The sequence below is a fragment of the Marmota monax genome, unplaced genomic scaffold (assembly GCF_021218885.2).
Source record: "Marmota monax isolate L192 unplaced genomic scaffold, Marmota_monax_Labrador192_F-V1.1 WCK01_AAM20220418_F8-fsc00068, whole genome shotgun sequence".
NCBI classification, from domain to species: Eukaryota; Metazoa; Chordata; class Mammalia; order Rodentia; family Sciuridae; genus Marmota; species Marmota monax.
The window spans coordinates 3571902-3587827 of NW_026692352.1; the positions used below are offsets into that span (position 1 = coordinate 3571902).

At 34.4% G+C, this 15926-nt stretch overlaps 1 protein-coding gene across 5 annotated transcripts in view; it reads right to left on the bottom strand.

The window, feature by feature from the left end:
• Window positions 1-15926, bottom strand: part of Fchsd2 (FCH and double SH3 domains 2) — a 237498-nt gene that overhangs the window by 64274 nt on the left and 157298 nt on the right. For all 5 annotated transcript variants that reach the window (XM_046441893.2, XM_046441892.2, XM_046441894.2 and 2 more), the window contains 2 exons: window positions 15793-15915; window positions 3789-3884 (listed from right to left, as the gene is read on the bottom strand). In XM_046441893.2, coding sequence (XP_046297849.1) covers window positions 3789-3884; window positions 15793-15915 — 219 coding nt within the window. The remainder of the gene's footprint in view (window positions 1-3788; window positions 3885-15792; window positions 15916-15926) is intronic.

A 15926-nucleotide genomic window follows, 5' to 3' on the forward strand; every position in this document is an offset into this window, starting at 1 on the left:
TATTCCATAGTTCTCTATCTAACACTGTATACAGAATTACCAAACATAAAATATGGTTGCAACATATGCCTATGGTATTTTCAGTTTCTCTTTCATCCCAAGACTATTTGCCATCTCAGGAACAGGTCATATACTTACAAATGTTTTAGCTATAAACTTTCTAGTTGAGGGACCCTGATTAGGGGAGATGAAAAACAGCACCTAAGACATAGGGTTGTCATGAGGATTATATGAGTTAATATAGGTCATGTAATTAGAAAAATGTCTAGCATAAAATGTTCAAAGAATGCCACCTATTTTTTTGTTTGTTTGTTTTCAATTGCTGTCTTAACTTCCTGACATATTATTCCTCAATCTCTATAAGATAAATCTCAATTCATCTTCAAAAATCTAATCCAATCAATCCAATAAAAAATGAACAAAAAAGTTTTGAATAGACATTTCCCAAAGTAGATATATAAATGGCTAATCAGCTCATGAAACATTCAACAATATTAGTCATGGGCAAATGCAAATAAAAACTACCATGAGATATTTCACAACCACGAGCAAGGCTATAACCAAAGAGACAGGGCTGGTGGGGGGAAGAAGCTCAATGGTAGAGTGTTAAATGAAAAAACAAAAACAAAAACAAAAAAACTACAAATAACAATCAATATTGGTGGCGATGTGGAGAAATGAGAATCCTCACCCAATACTGATGGAAATATGAAATTCTGCAGTTACTCTTGCAAACAGTTTGGCAGTTTGCTAAACATTTAAACAGAAATTTACTATGACCCAGTAACCCAAGAGAAATGAAAACACATTCATACAAAGACTGGCATAGCAATTAACATAGTAGCACTATTCATAAGAGCAAAAGTGAGAAACAACCTAAATGTTCACCAACTGATGAATAGATAAACAGATAAACAAAATGTGGTATATTCATATGATGGAATACTAATCATCAATAAAAAGGAACAAAACATACTGTTGCATTCTACAACATGGATGAATCTCGAAAATATTATGTTAAATGAAAGCAGCAAAGCATAAGAGACTACACATATCGTATGATTTAATTTATGTGAAATGTCTAGAAAAAGCAAATCTAAAAAGAATAAAACTAGAAAGAGTGGTTGCCTGTATCTGGGAGGGGTGATGTGGATTAACAATAAATAGACATGAAGGATCATATCAGGATCATGAAAATATTCTAGAACTTATTTATGATGATGAAACATAATTTGGTAAATTCATTAAAAATCATTGAACACACTTGAAATGGGTGAATTATATGATATGTAAATATGCCTCAATAAACTTATGAAAAGAGCAAGCTCATCTAGCCTGAGGTCTATAGTTCAGCATGTCATAGCTATCCTCAGCATTTAGTTGAATGACTGGAACATACAGTAGGGGTTCAGTGTTTGTTGAACTAAGATATGTTTCAAAACAGAACCAACAAGAGCAATTTCAGAAACACACTGAAGATAGAGGTGAGTGGTACTTCCTACATGTCCAAGATTCAGCTGGCAGAAAAAATGAGTTAATGGACACTGACTTGTATTCTCTTCATTTCATGCCAAGCTTTGTGCTACCAGCTCCAAGAAGTAAAACCAGAGAAGCAAGTAAACAATGGCTCCATTTCCACAAGGAAAAATACTGGTCCATACTGAGTAAAAATACTTGCTTGGGAATTTGTTTGTTTGTTTACTTATTTATTGGCACTGGGAATTGACATGCAAGGCAAGCACTTTACCACTTAGCTATATCCCCAACCTTGTAAATTTGTTTTTTGTAAGCAATAAGAATGCTTAATTTATAACACAACAAAAATTATACATAAAATATTTTATAGTTAACGTTTTCAAAATCATTATAAGGATTTTTATAAAACCACAGGTATTTATTGTTTTCTATTATGAAAAAAATTAATGGCTTCTAAGTTTCCAACATCTTTTTCAGGAAACAACAGCATAACAGAAAGAGCATTAGAACTGCAATCAGAACAGCTATGTGTCATTCATTCCCCACATGACTCTGCAAATCTCTTTTCCTTCTTAGGATATAGTTCCCTTTTTTTTACAGCCAAGATTAGCTCTTGGGTTCTTCCCACACTCCTGTTGGGAAAACTAAGGTGTTTCAGACAAAAGGAAAAATGAGAAGCTCAATCTATTTACTATACAAAGTAAAGGAAATTCCTAGGTTATAAGGGAAAATCAGAAAGCTACTGCTGATGCATTCAGGGGCCCTGTATACAGACAATTATGACTCAGTCCCACACCAGGTCCCACCCTTCATTAACATGCAACCCCCAGACATTCCATCCCTCCCACCCTTGACCCATACCCCGATATACCTCAGCTATGGTCATTCTCAAAGCACTGACAGGGGAGAGCTCAATATCCACCAGTTGGGCAGCTCTTAAACTCTACCCAGTAAAGATTGCACAAGGATAGAAAACACAGCACAGAGTTAGAATTATAAGGCAAACAGGAACACAACAGCTAAGAACATTTAGCAGTGTTTAGAAACAAAGATAGAAGGACTTAGGGCTACAATTGGCCTTTGAAAGTGAGATGATTGATTTTTATGTGGCAAATAGGCAAAAATAAAATACTCTAGTCACAATTTTAAGTCAAGTTTGATAAACTTGTCCGTGCTCTGTTTCTTCTAAGGCTCTATTTCATTCATCCCAAGCTTCAAAGAAGTCAAATTATAGGACAATATCATTGAGTCGTTAAGAAAAATCTGATTTGTTCAAAAGGTCACTAATATAAATGGCAAAAGCCATTATCTAAGAAGCAAATACTAATTTCCTATGTTTCTTTTTTTTCTAAATATTTCTCTTATTTTATTCTATCCTTTTTGCAGTACTAGGGACTGAACCCAGGCTCTTGTACATGCTAGGCAAGTGCTCTACCACTGAGCTACATTCCCCAGTCCTGTATTTCCTTATATAGCTATTAACAGGGCTATTCAAAATATAAGAAAAATAATGAGGATGTCACCAACAAATACATTTCTATTAAAGTGATATCATTAAACTCTGAAAATATATCATACACTCCCTTCAGATTCTAAATTTACTACAAGAGTTTTTGAATATAATTTGACTTCCCTCTTGGTTTGCCTACTTTTAGAGAATGTATTAGAATGCCAATATTACTTCTCATTTTGTAGAAGCTAAATTTCATTATTTTATGTCAAAAAATTCATATTTTTGTTCATCATTTTAAAAATTCAAATAATGGCAAACATTTCTCTTAAACTTAAGAAAAATGTATAATTAATGTAAGTTCTCTAAAAGTTGCCAATTTGGGGTTTATGTTAACATTCTAAAATCTTAAATGAATTATCAAAGGCCCATAATTGCTTTCTAAAGCCAACTAAAATATCTCTATGCCCATATATATTATTACATTATTCATTCTACTCTGGTTAAAATTTAACCACTGGGTTCTTTGAGAGGTATAACATAAAAGAATTTCATGTACAGAAAGCATAATGTACATCTTAATAAATCTGTTGAATAATTTTTCTTCTTCCCTCAGTTTTCAGATTTTCATTACTTTTGTTTCATAACTTCATCTTATTCAGTAGGAAGTTGTTAGTATAAAGACACTGGGTGTGTTCCTTACATGGTAGACAGAAGAAATGTCATGGTTTCTCTACATCTTCATAGTGTTGTTACAAAATTAATGAGACACACTCAGCTCTCCCGGTCTATTCCAAGGATGATAACTATGTAAGCACAAATATAATAAAAAAAATGATAAGAGAATCTGAATTCCCCTTACAGTATCACTGTCACAGGGCTGGAACTGGAAGGGTTGAGGTTTGTGAAATACAGCATTCTCTTGTAAAAACAGCTGAAGATTATAGTCCCGTACCACCTAGAGAGAAAATAAGATATCTTTAAGTCTTGAATAAGGTTAAAATGTCCAGTAATTTCATTCTAAAGTCTAAGATTTACTCAGCTGGTTTCTATACAAATGGGAAATCATCCAACACTATGTGATCAAAAGGAAATGATAATGTTATGCCTTTTTTTTTAAGATAAGAATTATTACTTCTGTGTCCTATTTTCTGAAGAATTTAAATTTGAAAGTACTAGTTTAGCAACTAGCCCAGATTTAAAGACTAAACAATATGCACTACTTTAAGAGAGCAAGATGACATGAAAAGTTATCCTGTGTAATGGGTGTGTATGTGTGTGAACAGGGAAGGGAGCATATTGGTTTCTTAGTTTCTCCCAACTCTGAAGTTTGATGGGCTCTTAGAAGTCTGTTTTACAAACTGCCATTCACTAGGAAACTGCAAGATAATCCTATCTATAGCACAAAATGATATTGCCAGAAAATTTCTTGTACTTTTTCCCAGTAGGTTGCATTCTAATCATGATCTTAAAATACACTCAGAGACCCTGTGCCTAATAGAAGAAAAAGTAGGCCCAAATATCCGCCACATTTGCTTAGGACCTGACTTCCTTAACAAGACTCCTAAAGTACAAGAAGTAAAATCAAGAATCAATGAATGGGATGGAATCAAACTAAAAAGCTTCTTCACATTCAAGCATGTGAAGAGAGAGCCTACAGAATGGAAAAAAGATCTATCAAACACACCTCCTCAGATAGAGCATTAATCTCCAGGATATATAAAGAACTCAAAAAACTTAACACACACACACAGAAACAAAAACAAATAACCCAATCAATAAATGGGCAGACAATTCACAGAAAAAGAAACACAATCAATCAACAAATATATGAAAACATGTTCAACATCTCTAGTAATTAGAGAAATGCAAAACTGCACTGAGATTCCATCTTACTGGAGTAATCAGAATGGCAATCATCAAGAATATAAGCAACAATAAATGTTGGCGAGGATGTGGGGAAAAAGGTACATTTCATACATTGTTGGTGGGGCTGCAAATTGGTGCAACCACTATGGAAAGCAGTGTGGAGAGTGGAACAACCATTTGACCCAGTTATCCGACTCCTAGGTTTATACCCAAATGACTTAAAATCAGCATATTACAGTGATACAACCACATCAATGTTTATAGCAGCTCAATTCAGAATAGCTAAATTATGGAATCAACCTAGATGCCCTTCAACAGATAAATGGATAAAGAAACTGGTATATATACCCAATGGAATATTACCAAGTCTTAAAGAATAAAAAAATTGTGGTATTTGCCAGTAAATGGATGGAACTGGAGAACATCATGCTAAGTGAAATAAGCCAATCCCAAAGAACCAAAGGCCAAATGTTTTCTCTGATATATGGATAATAATTCACAATGGGGGAGGGGAAGAATAGAGGTATTTTGGACTAGAAAGAGGGGAGTGAAAGGAGGGGAGGGGGCATGGGTATAGGAATGACATTAGAATGAATTGGACATTATTACCCTATGTGCATATATGATTACATGATCTATAATTATAACATCATGTACAACCAGATGAATGAGAAGTTATACTCCATTTATGTATGATATATCAAAATGAATTCTACTGTCATGTATAACTAATTAAAACAAATAATTCAGAAGACAGACTGAAAAGGAATATACATAGAACAGCAAAATAAACAGCTTAGAAAGATGGTCTCTGAAAATGAATTATATGCTCTGGGAAAGAATGGAAATAAGCAACATTTGATTATGCAAAAACCCAAATTGCATTTTTCTGCATTGGTTACTCATCTTTCATGTGCAATGCATTACACCTCATTAGCAGCTCTGCCTGAGGATGGGCAGAAGAAAAAAAGTTCAAAAAAGTTCTGTAGTTTTACCTTGGAAATCTGGGAAAAGGATGGACTACTTGAGAGGATAATGTAGTGTTTTGTATTTTATTTACAAGTGCAATCCCAGTTTTCCACTGCTTGCCTCCCCCGCCATTCAATCATCCATTTATAGAGCTTACCAGGTCCAACGTTAAGTGTAGGAGTGACAAGGGAATCCACAGATGAACAAAACAGCAAACAGGGTTAGTATCTTCAAGTAATTTAGAATGTGGAAACTGCAAGAACCAAATAGATTACAGTTCCAAATACACTGTGGAAGTACACAGAAGGTACAGGGAGAGCAAAAGGGGCGATACTGAATTCAGACGGAAGAGGTGAGACGGGGTGAGGATGATGGGGAGATTCTGGTCAAGGAATACTCACTGAAAAAACATTCTCAAAGGGAAATGTATTTTGTTCTTTTCTTGGGTTCTAATTTTAAGCTAGAATAACTGAAGCTAATGATCCAGCCCTCAAAGCCTCACTCATTACCATGAAGAAAAGCTGGGAGGATCACTAGCCAAACAAATCCTCAAGCACTATGATGGGTGGGGCAAGGGCAGACTGGACAGGTCAATTCTTACAGACTTTAAACTTTTTGTTATAGATAATTTCAAAACACACATAAAAGTAGAGACAATAGTAATATGTATCTCCATGTGCTCATGACCCAGTTTTCAAAAACATCCCCTCATGGACAATTTTGTTTCATCTATAAATTCATCTACTTCTTCTGTCACTAATTACGTTGAAGTAAGTCCTAGACTTACTTCAATCTCATCTATAAACATTTCAATATCCTATCTAAAAGAATAGGGGTCTTAAGAAAACACATTCAGTTTAAAATTTACAAGACTAACATATCAATTAGTGTTCAAATTTCCCTATTCTTTAAAAGTTTTTCGAATTAGGATCCAAATAAAGTCAGTCCCCAGAGCGCAACTGGATGTTGCTTATAATGTGGAAGCTGGGAGAACTAAATAGGTTACACAGCTAAAGCACACAATGGAAGCACATAGAGGGTACAGGGAGAGCAAAGAAGATGATACTGAATCCTGACTGAAGAGGTGAGATGGGGTGAGGAGTGGTGGGGAGAATCTGGTGAGGGAAAGCTGATGTTGTTTAAGATGATGTTCTTTTCATACACTGTAAATTTCTTTCTTCCTCCTTTTTCCTCTCTTGCAATCAATTCAATTGTTGAAGAAGCCCAGGTTTTTGTTTGTTGAGTTTCTGAGTCTGAATTTTGTTGACTGCATCCTGGGAATGTTTTACTTCCTGTTTTTCCTTAAATTGGCTTTTGAATCTAGAGGCTTAATTAGATTCAGGTTTGTGTTTGTTTGGGTCTGCTTTGTTTCTGTTTGTTTTGGCAAGGTAGGCTTTACTTTCATGAGAAGGTTTGCCCTGACTTGCCTCTTTTTATGATATTAACATTTATAGTGGGCTGAAGGTAACTTCCCAAAAGATATGCCCATGTCCTAATCCCTGAAATCTGTGGATGTTACCTCCTTTTGAAAAAGTGTTTTGGCAGATGTAATTAAGGATTCTGAGATAAAAGCATGCTGGATTACCTAGGTGGGCCCTAAATCCAATGATAAGACATTAAGAGGGCTGGGGATGTGGCTCAAGCGGTAGCGAGCTCGCCTGGCATGCTCGGGACGCTGGGTTCGATCCTCAGCACCACATAAAAATAAAATAAAGATGTTGTGTCCATTGAAAACTAAAAAATAAATATTAAAAAATTCTCTCTCTCAAAAAAAACAAAAGACATTAAGAAAATTACACAGACAAAAGGAGAAGGCAATGTGACCACTGAGGCAGAGTGTGGAGTGATGTGGCCACATCGCCTCAGACACCCGATGAGGTAAGGAATTGTTTTTCCCTTAAAGCTTTTGGAGGAAGTACAGCTTGCTGACACTTAAGATTTCAGATTTCTAGTCAAGGAAATGGAAAAAAGTTGCAAAGGAGTCCTGTGTACTTCTTAAGATCTTTCTCTTTCTCTCTTTCTCTCTTTATTTTTCAGTTTTCGGTGGACACAACATCTTTATTTTAAATAATTTTATGTGATGCTGAGGATCGAACCCAGTGCCCCACGCATGCCAGGCGAGCGCATTACCGCTTGAGCCACATCCCCAGCCCTCCTGTGTACTTCTTAATGGCAGCATCCTGCATAGCTATCACACAATAAAAAGCCAGAAAATTGACATTGGTATACACCATAAAGGTTATTTAGATTCCACCAATTATACACTTACTCCTTTGGGTATGTTCATTTATATGGCTCTATGCACATGTGCAGCTTCATATAACCACAAACCATAGTCCAGATGCTAAACTGAACCATCACCACAAGACTCCCTTGTGCCCAAATATCTTCAAATTGGGTCTTCCAATTTGCAGCATGTGAGTTTCTGTTAATACATAGTCTTGCTAAGATTCATTCTTGTCTACATTTATTTTTGACAGGTTAAATGGAATCTCATGATGGTTTTAATTTTCATTTCCTTGATTATTATTTTTTAAAAATAGTTGTACACGATATTTTTATTTTGTTTATTTTTATGTGGTACTGAGGATTGAACCCAGGGCCTCGAATGTGCTAGGCAAATGCACTACCGCTGAGCCACAATCCCAGTCTTTCCTTAATTATTAACAAGGAAAGCATATGCATTATGTAGTTAGGGCTGCCACAACAAAGTACAACAGACTGGGGAGCTTAAATATCAGAAACAGATTTCTTTAGAGGTCAAGAGGAAAGAAGTTCAAGATCAAGGTACTGGCAGGGTTGGTTTTTACTGTGGGCCATTCTCTATGGCTTAGAGCTGCCACCTTCTTTTGGTATCTTCATATGGTCTCTCTGTGCCTGTTTAATGTCCTGTAATTCTCAACTTCTTAGAAGGACATTAGTCATATTGGATTAGACCCACCCAAATGACCTTATTTTAATTATATCTTTAAAAGTCTATCTTCAAATATGGTCTACTATGAGGTACTAGGGGTTAGGATTTCAACATGAAATTTCCGAGGGCCACAATTCAGCCAATTACAATATCTTCTTATATTTTTTATGGTTTTTTTTTCCCTGTAACATGCATGCTGTTTGTTTTATTAGTAGTTCATTCCTTTTTATGGGCAAAGAATATTTCACTGCATGGATATACCATGCCATATTTTACTTACTCAACTACTAGTTGATAAACATTTGAGTTGTTTCCACTGTTTGACTATTATAAATAATGCTACTATGAACACTCATGTACAATTTTTTGTTTTAATACTTTAAGTTTTCAATATTCTTAAGTGTATTCCTAGGAGCGGAAGTTGAGTCATATGGTAACTATGTGTTTAATTTAAAAAAAAAATTATTAAAGCCATCCTAGTGGGCAGAAAATGATATCTCACTGTGGTTTTAATTTGTGTGTTCATAATGACCAACAACTGCTGAACATTTTTTCATGTGCTTATTGCCTGTACATCTTCTCAGAGGAAATGTCTACTCAAATCTTTTGCCCATTTTTTTAAAAATATTTTTTTAGATGTTGCCCATTTTAAGAATTTTTATTTTGTTGTTGAGTTGTAAGAGTCTTTTATATAAATCTATTTATAAAATCCTTAACAGATAAATTTAAATATCAGATGTGCAAACATTTCTTCCATCTTTGGGTCTTTTTTTAAAAAACATTCCTGAATAGTGTCCTTTGATGTGTTAGAGTTTTTAATTTGATAAGTACAATTATCTGTTTTTTTTTCTTTTTTCAAATTTCTCTTTTTTTGTTCTTCTAAAATATGTTTTTACCTGTTGATGGACCTTTCTTTATTTATATGTGGTTGATAATTAAACCCCGTGTCTAGCCTCATGCATACTAGACAAGTGCTCTACCACTGAGCTATAACTCCAGCTCACCCGTCTTTCTTTTTCTTTCTTTCTTTCCTTTTCCTTTCTTTCCCCTTCCTCCCTCCCTCCCTCCCTGCCTCCCTCCCTCCCTCCCTGCCTCCCTCCCTTCCTTCCTTTCTTCTATGTTGGGGGATCAAACTTAGGGCCTTGCACATGCTAGGCAAGTGCTCCATCACTGAGCTGTATTCCTAGCCCTATTTTTAGTCTTATTATGCTTTTGATGTCAAATCTAAGAATACACTATTAAATCCAAAGTAATAAAGACTTACTTCTATATTTTCTCCTATAGTTAGATCACTGATACACTTTGAGCTAATTTTTGTGCAGCAGAGGTTCGACTTATTTCAACTCTGTTCTTTTGCACTTGTCCCAGAACTTTTGTTGAAGATATTATTCTTTTTTCTTTGAATGGTCATAATACCCTTGTGGAAAAATCAATTGTCTACAGATACATGTGTTTATTTCTAGAATATCAATTTTATTTCATTAATTTATATGCCCATCTTTATGCTTCTACCACACTCTATTTGTAGTATGTTTTGAAATTTGGAAGTGTGAGTCCTCCAACTGTTTATCCTTTTCAATGTTGCTTTGGTTATTTAAAGTTCCTTACAGTTCCATGCAAATTTGAAGAGTGCCTTTTCCATTTCTGCAAAACAGGTCACTGGAATTTTGACAGGGATTGCATTAAATCTGTAGATCATTTTGGAAGATATTAAAAATTATCGATATGAAAGCCTCAAATCCACAAACATTTATTATAATCCAATTATTCAGTTCTTTTTTCTGCAGTGTTTTATAGTTTTTACTCTTCAATATCTTTGGTCAAAAAATTTTTTCCTGGGCTGGGGATGTGGCTCAAGCGGTAGCTCGCTCACCTGGCATGCATGCGGCCTGGGTTCGATCCTCAGTACTGCATACAAATAAAGATATTATGTCCACTGAAAAACTAAAATATTAAAAAAATATATTCTCTCTCTCTCTCTCTCTCTTTTAAAAAATTTTTTTTCCTCTGTATTTTATTCTTTGGATACTATTGTAACTGCAATTGTTTTCTTAATTTTCTTTTAGGAAAAGAATTATCATTAATAGAGTATAGAAACACAATGGGTTATTGTGTTTGATTCTGTACCCACAAGATCAAACTTTGCTCAATTATTTTATTAGCTATAATAGTAATTACATGAATTCTATAGTTTTCTACATATAATCATGTCATCTGAAAGCAGAGGTCATTTTAATCCTTCTTTTCCTTACCTAACTGCTCTAGCTAGGACTTCTAGTACAAAGGTGGATAGCAGGAGTGAAAGCAGGCATCCTCATTTTGTTCCTGATTTTAGGGTGGAAATCCTTTCAGTCTTTTATCATTGAGTATGATAATAAATGTGGTTTTCCACAAAAACTATCAAGGTGTGGAAGTTCCCTTCTATTTCTAATTTGCTGAGTTTTTCAACCCACTAAAGGGGGTTGAATTTTGTTAAATGTTTTTTCTGTGTCTACTAAAGTGATCAAGTGATTTTCACCTTATTTTATTAAATTTACTTTTTTGGTTAATCTTTAAGGTATTAAGCTTGGTAATATTAGAGAATTTAACTTTCAAAAGAAATACAGAATAACATTGTTATTTTATGACTTGTTCAAGAAGCTATGTTATTCATCAGTAGGAGTTTCCTTATATAGACAGAAAACAATCACACATAAACTATTAGGGCCAGTAGAGCTAGTTTTAGAGTTATGATCCCAGAGAAAATAATCTATGACAACATCTGCTTCAGTTACATACAAAGCATTTCATAAAATATTAAGGAGAAAAGCAAGCTTCATAAATAATTAAAATTTAATAAAAGCTCCTAGACCCAGCTGTTTTCATTTAGAGGATGAAAGATATAGACAGCACCTTAACAATTATAGTGTGTTATGTCAGTATGAATTACCCCCCAAATATCTTTGGGAATATGTTACATTTTAGACATGTTGGAAAAATAGATTTTTACCTCAGAAGACAGAGTAATACTGACGTACAGTAAAAAAACCTAAAGACTTTCAAACTTCCCAGTAGGTTATCAAATCACTTAGTTGCCTTCAGCAGTTTGACAAGAGCCGTGTAACAAGCTCTTTATAACAGAAAAGCACAAGGCATAAAACTTGTAGTTGTAAGCTTTTCTCACTTGAAACAAAAGGGAGCCTCTCCTGGATATATCATTCTTGTTAAAATTTTATTCCCACCACTTTCACCCTAAATGTAAGAGCATCTCATTAATTGCTCATCCCTGGGGAACCAAACACTCACATTAGGGAAGCACAAAATGAAAGTTTATCTCTTTATGTATCCAAACTAATTCATAAATTCTTAATATATTTTAAATTAAAGTAACAAACTACAGAAATAATATAGCATAGTATAACACAGTAGAAAAATACATAGAGCACTATGTGTATGTGACCCTGGGCAAGTCATATAAACTACCTGAGTCTGTGTTCCTCTCCATCAGATGAGCATGTTAATACCAATGACATGGGTTTCACAGTATGAGATGTAGATGTGCTAAAGAAAATCCTAGGAAATTAGGTGTGTGTACAATATTAGTGACTTGTTATAACCATGTTTTCTAAACTACCAGTACTGTACCCAAGCTAACTTTTTCTTGGAAAAAGAAATTTCAAAAAAGTTTGAAAGGATAGAATAAAAATATGAATAAAAAATGTTTTCCAATAAAATCAGAAATGAAAAATGTCATCTTACCATACAGTTGCACTGAATGCAAACTGTAAAATTCACTTCTAAATAATTCATGGGTTAATATAGAAATAACAATAAAAGCCCTACATATCACAGAGGGAGAAATTTTTTAGCCTTAAATGGGTTTACTTGAAAACAGAAAGACTGAAAATAAAGGTCCTAAATAGGAAAATAAGCTTGAGAAAGACAAGAACATAAACTTTAAAAAAAGAAATAATGTAGATAAAGGTAAAACTTAGGGACACAGCATTGGGAAGCAGAACAAAAGCTGGCTCAGGCAAAGATGAATAAAAGACTGGTATGTCAGATCAAAATAAGAAAGCACAGGCAATATTTGAAATAAAAAGAGAAATAACCAGAGGCAAAAAAGCGTATGAGAAACTTATGCCATCAAGTCTGGTAACAACTGAAATAGACAACTGTTTAGAAAATGAAGGTTACCAAAATGTATTGAAAAAGAAGCAGAAAACCTGAATGGACCAATGAATAAAAAGGATTTGGTAAATGGTCAGAAACCAAGCACTACATAGAAGGAATGAAGTTATGATGCTTCCTTTAAGACTTAGAAAATGGAAAGATCGCCCATGTTCTTGGATAGGAAGAATAAATACTGTCAAAATGGCCACACCAAAAGTGCTGTAACATTTAATGCAATTCCTTTTTTTTTTTTATTATTGGTTGTTCAAAACATTACAAAGCTCTTGACATATCATATTTCATACATTTGATTCAAGTGGGTTATGAACTCCCATTTTTACCCCCTATACAGATTGCAGAATCACATTTTAATGCAATTCCTATTACAATTCCAATGACATTCTTCATAGAAATAGAAAAAGCAGACATGAAATTCATTTGGAAAAATAAGAGGCCCAGAATAGCCAAAGCAATCCTTAGTTTGGTAAGATAGTGAAGCAGGAGGCATCACAATACCAGACCCTAAGTTATACTCAGACCTATAGTAACCAAAACAAATAGTGCTGGGAAAACTAGAAATACATATGTAGCAAAATTAAATTAAATCCCTACCTCTCACCCTGCATAAAACTCAACTCAAAGTGGATCAAAGACCTAGGCAAGACCCTGTGCCTACTGGAAGGAAAAAGAGGCACAAATCTCCATCATGCTGGGTTAGGAACCGAATTCCTCAACAAGATTCCTAAAGCGCAAAAAATAAAATCAATACTAAATGGGATGCTGTCAAACCAAAAAGCTTCTTCACAGCAAAGGAAACAATAAAGAATGTGAAGAGAAAGCCTACAGAATTGGAGAAAATCTTTACCATCTGTACCTCAGATAGAGCATTAATCTCCAGGATATATAAAGGACTCAAAAAACTTAACAAAAAAAAAAAAAAAAAAAGAAGAGAAAAGAAAAAAGAAACAAAAACAAATAAACAAATCAATAAATGGGCTAAGAAACTGAACAGACACTTCACAGAAGAAACACAATCAATCAACAAATATAATTGCTAGAGATGTCAAACAAAAAATGTTCGACATCTCTAGCAATTAGAGAAAATGCAAATTAAAACTACACTGAGACTTCATCTCATTCCAGTCAGAATGGCAATTACCAAGAATATAAGTAACAATAAATGTTGGCAAGGATGTGGGGCAAACGGTATACTCATAGACTACAAATTGGTGCAACCAATCTGGAAAGCAGTATGGGGATTGCTCGGAAAACTTGGGAGTGCAACAACCATTTGACCCACCTATCCCACTCCTCTGCATATACCTAAAGGACTTAAAATCAGCATACTATAGTGATGTGGCCCCATCAATGGTTATAGCAGCTCAATTAACATTAGCTAAGATATGGAACCAACTTAGATGCCTTCAACAGATGAATGGATAAAGAAAATGTGGTGTATATATATACACACACACACATACATACACACACACAATGAATATTACTCAGTCATAAAGAAGAATGAAATTATGGCATTTGCCAGTGAATGGATGGAACTGGAGACAATCATACTAAGTGAAATAAGCCAACCACAAAAAAACAAAGGCTGAATGTTCTAATATGTGGATGCTAACACACAATGGGGTGGGTGGGAGAATAGCTGTTCATTGGATTAGATAAAGGGGAATGAAGGGAAGGGAGGGGGGCATGAGAATAGGAAAGACAGTAGAATGAATTAGACATAACTTCCCTATGTCTATACATGAATATGCGACCAGTGTTAACTCCACATCACAAGAATGGAAAGTTATACTCCATGTATATATAATATGTCAAAATACAATCTACTGTCATGTACAACTAAAAAGACCAAAAAGTATTTTTTTTCCCTTGCCCCCACAGCTTTACACATGCTAGGCAAGCATTCTCCCACCAAGCTATATCCCCAGCCTGGCCAAGATGCTTTTACAGACTTTTTTTCAACATTTTCTTGTGAAAAATTTAAAATATGCACATAGTAAAATAAAAAGAATTAGATAATGAACACCTAAATACCCATTTTAATTCTGCAATTAATATTTTACTTCATTTTCTTTCACACACTTTTATCTATCTATCCATCCATCCTTCTTTTTACATATGAATCCTTCTGTATTTTTTTTTTTTTTTTTTGGATTCTGGGGGTTAAGAATATACAAAATAAGACATATGACAAGACTTAAAGTACCAGGGTAGTAATGTTTATATTTCCCTATCACCTTTGCATTTCTAATGTTTTTCTAATAAATCATTAGAACTCTGGTATATTGAAAAGAATATATACATAAGGAGGATAAAAAGTTTGTGCCCCTTTTCTTTCCTGTCTTTGGACACTGTCATGCAAAGATGGATACTCTGATTCCTTTACAAATGGTTTCTAAAAGATATAGTCAGTTCCCACTTCCCCTGCCAAAAAAAGATAATTGAACAGGATCTTTTAAAGCAGCAGCTACAAAACGCATACATTTTTATAAATGTATGCACTCAGTCAGGAAACATTTACTATGTATTTCATTTATTAGGAAGAATATAACATTTACTAATCACAAGAATAATTAATTTTTCAAAAGAATAGTTTCACTACAAAAAATTTTACTCTATCAGAACCTTAAGAAAAGAAATTACATATATTTTTTCTACACACATTGGGACATGTGAGCAAAGTTGACAGATCAGTATTTTTAAATGAAAAGACTAGTGTTGAAGAATGACAGCATATGTCAAAAACCAAGATACTGTAGTATTCAATCTGAAGTAGGAGGATGTTTCTGTTCCCCTGTGGATGAATTAGAAGGATGCTGTCTCCAGACAGTTGTCCTTTAAGCATTCTTCTAGTATCATTAGTTTCTTTGTTTTGTTTGCAGCAAAAACATGTTGAATTCTAAAATAGTTAACACCACCCACTGCAGTGAAGGTACTTTACCTTGCTGGAGTTCTCTAACAAAAACTGGAATGTGTTCTGCACAGTTTGGCATGTTTCTAGCTCAGTCCGGCTGAAGGCTATTAAATAATCCTTGAGGTGATCATACACATTGCCATCGAGAGCCTAGAATAGAG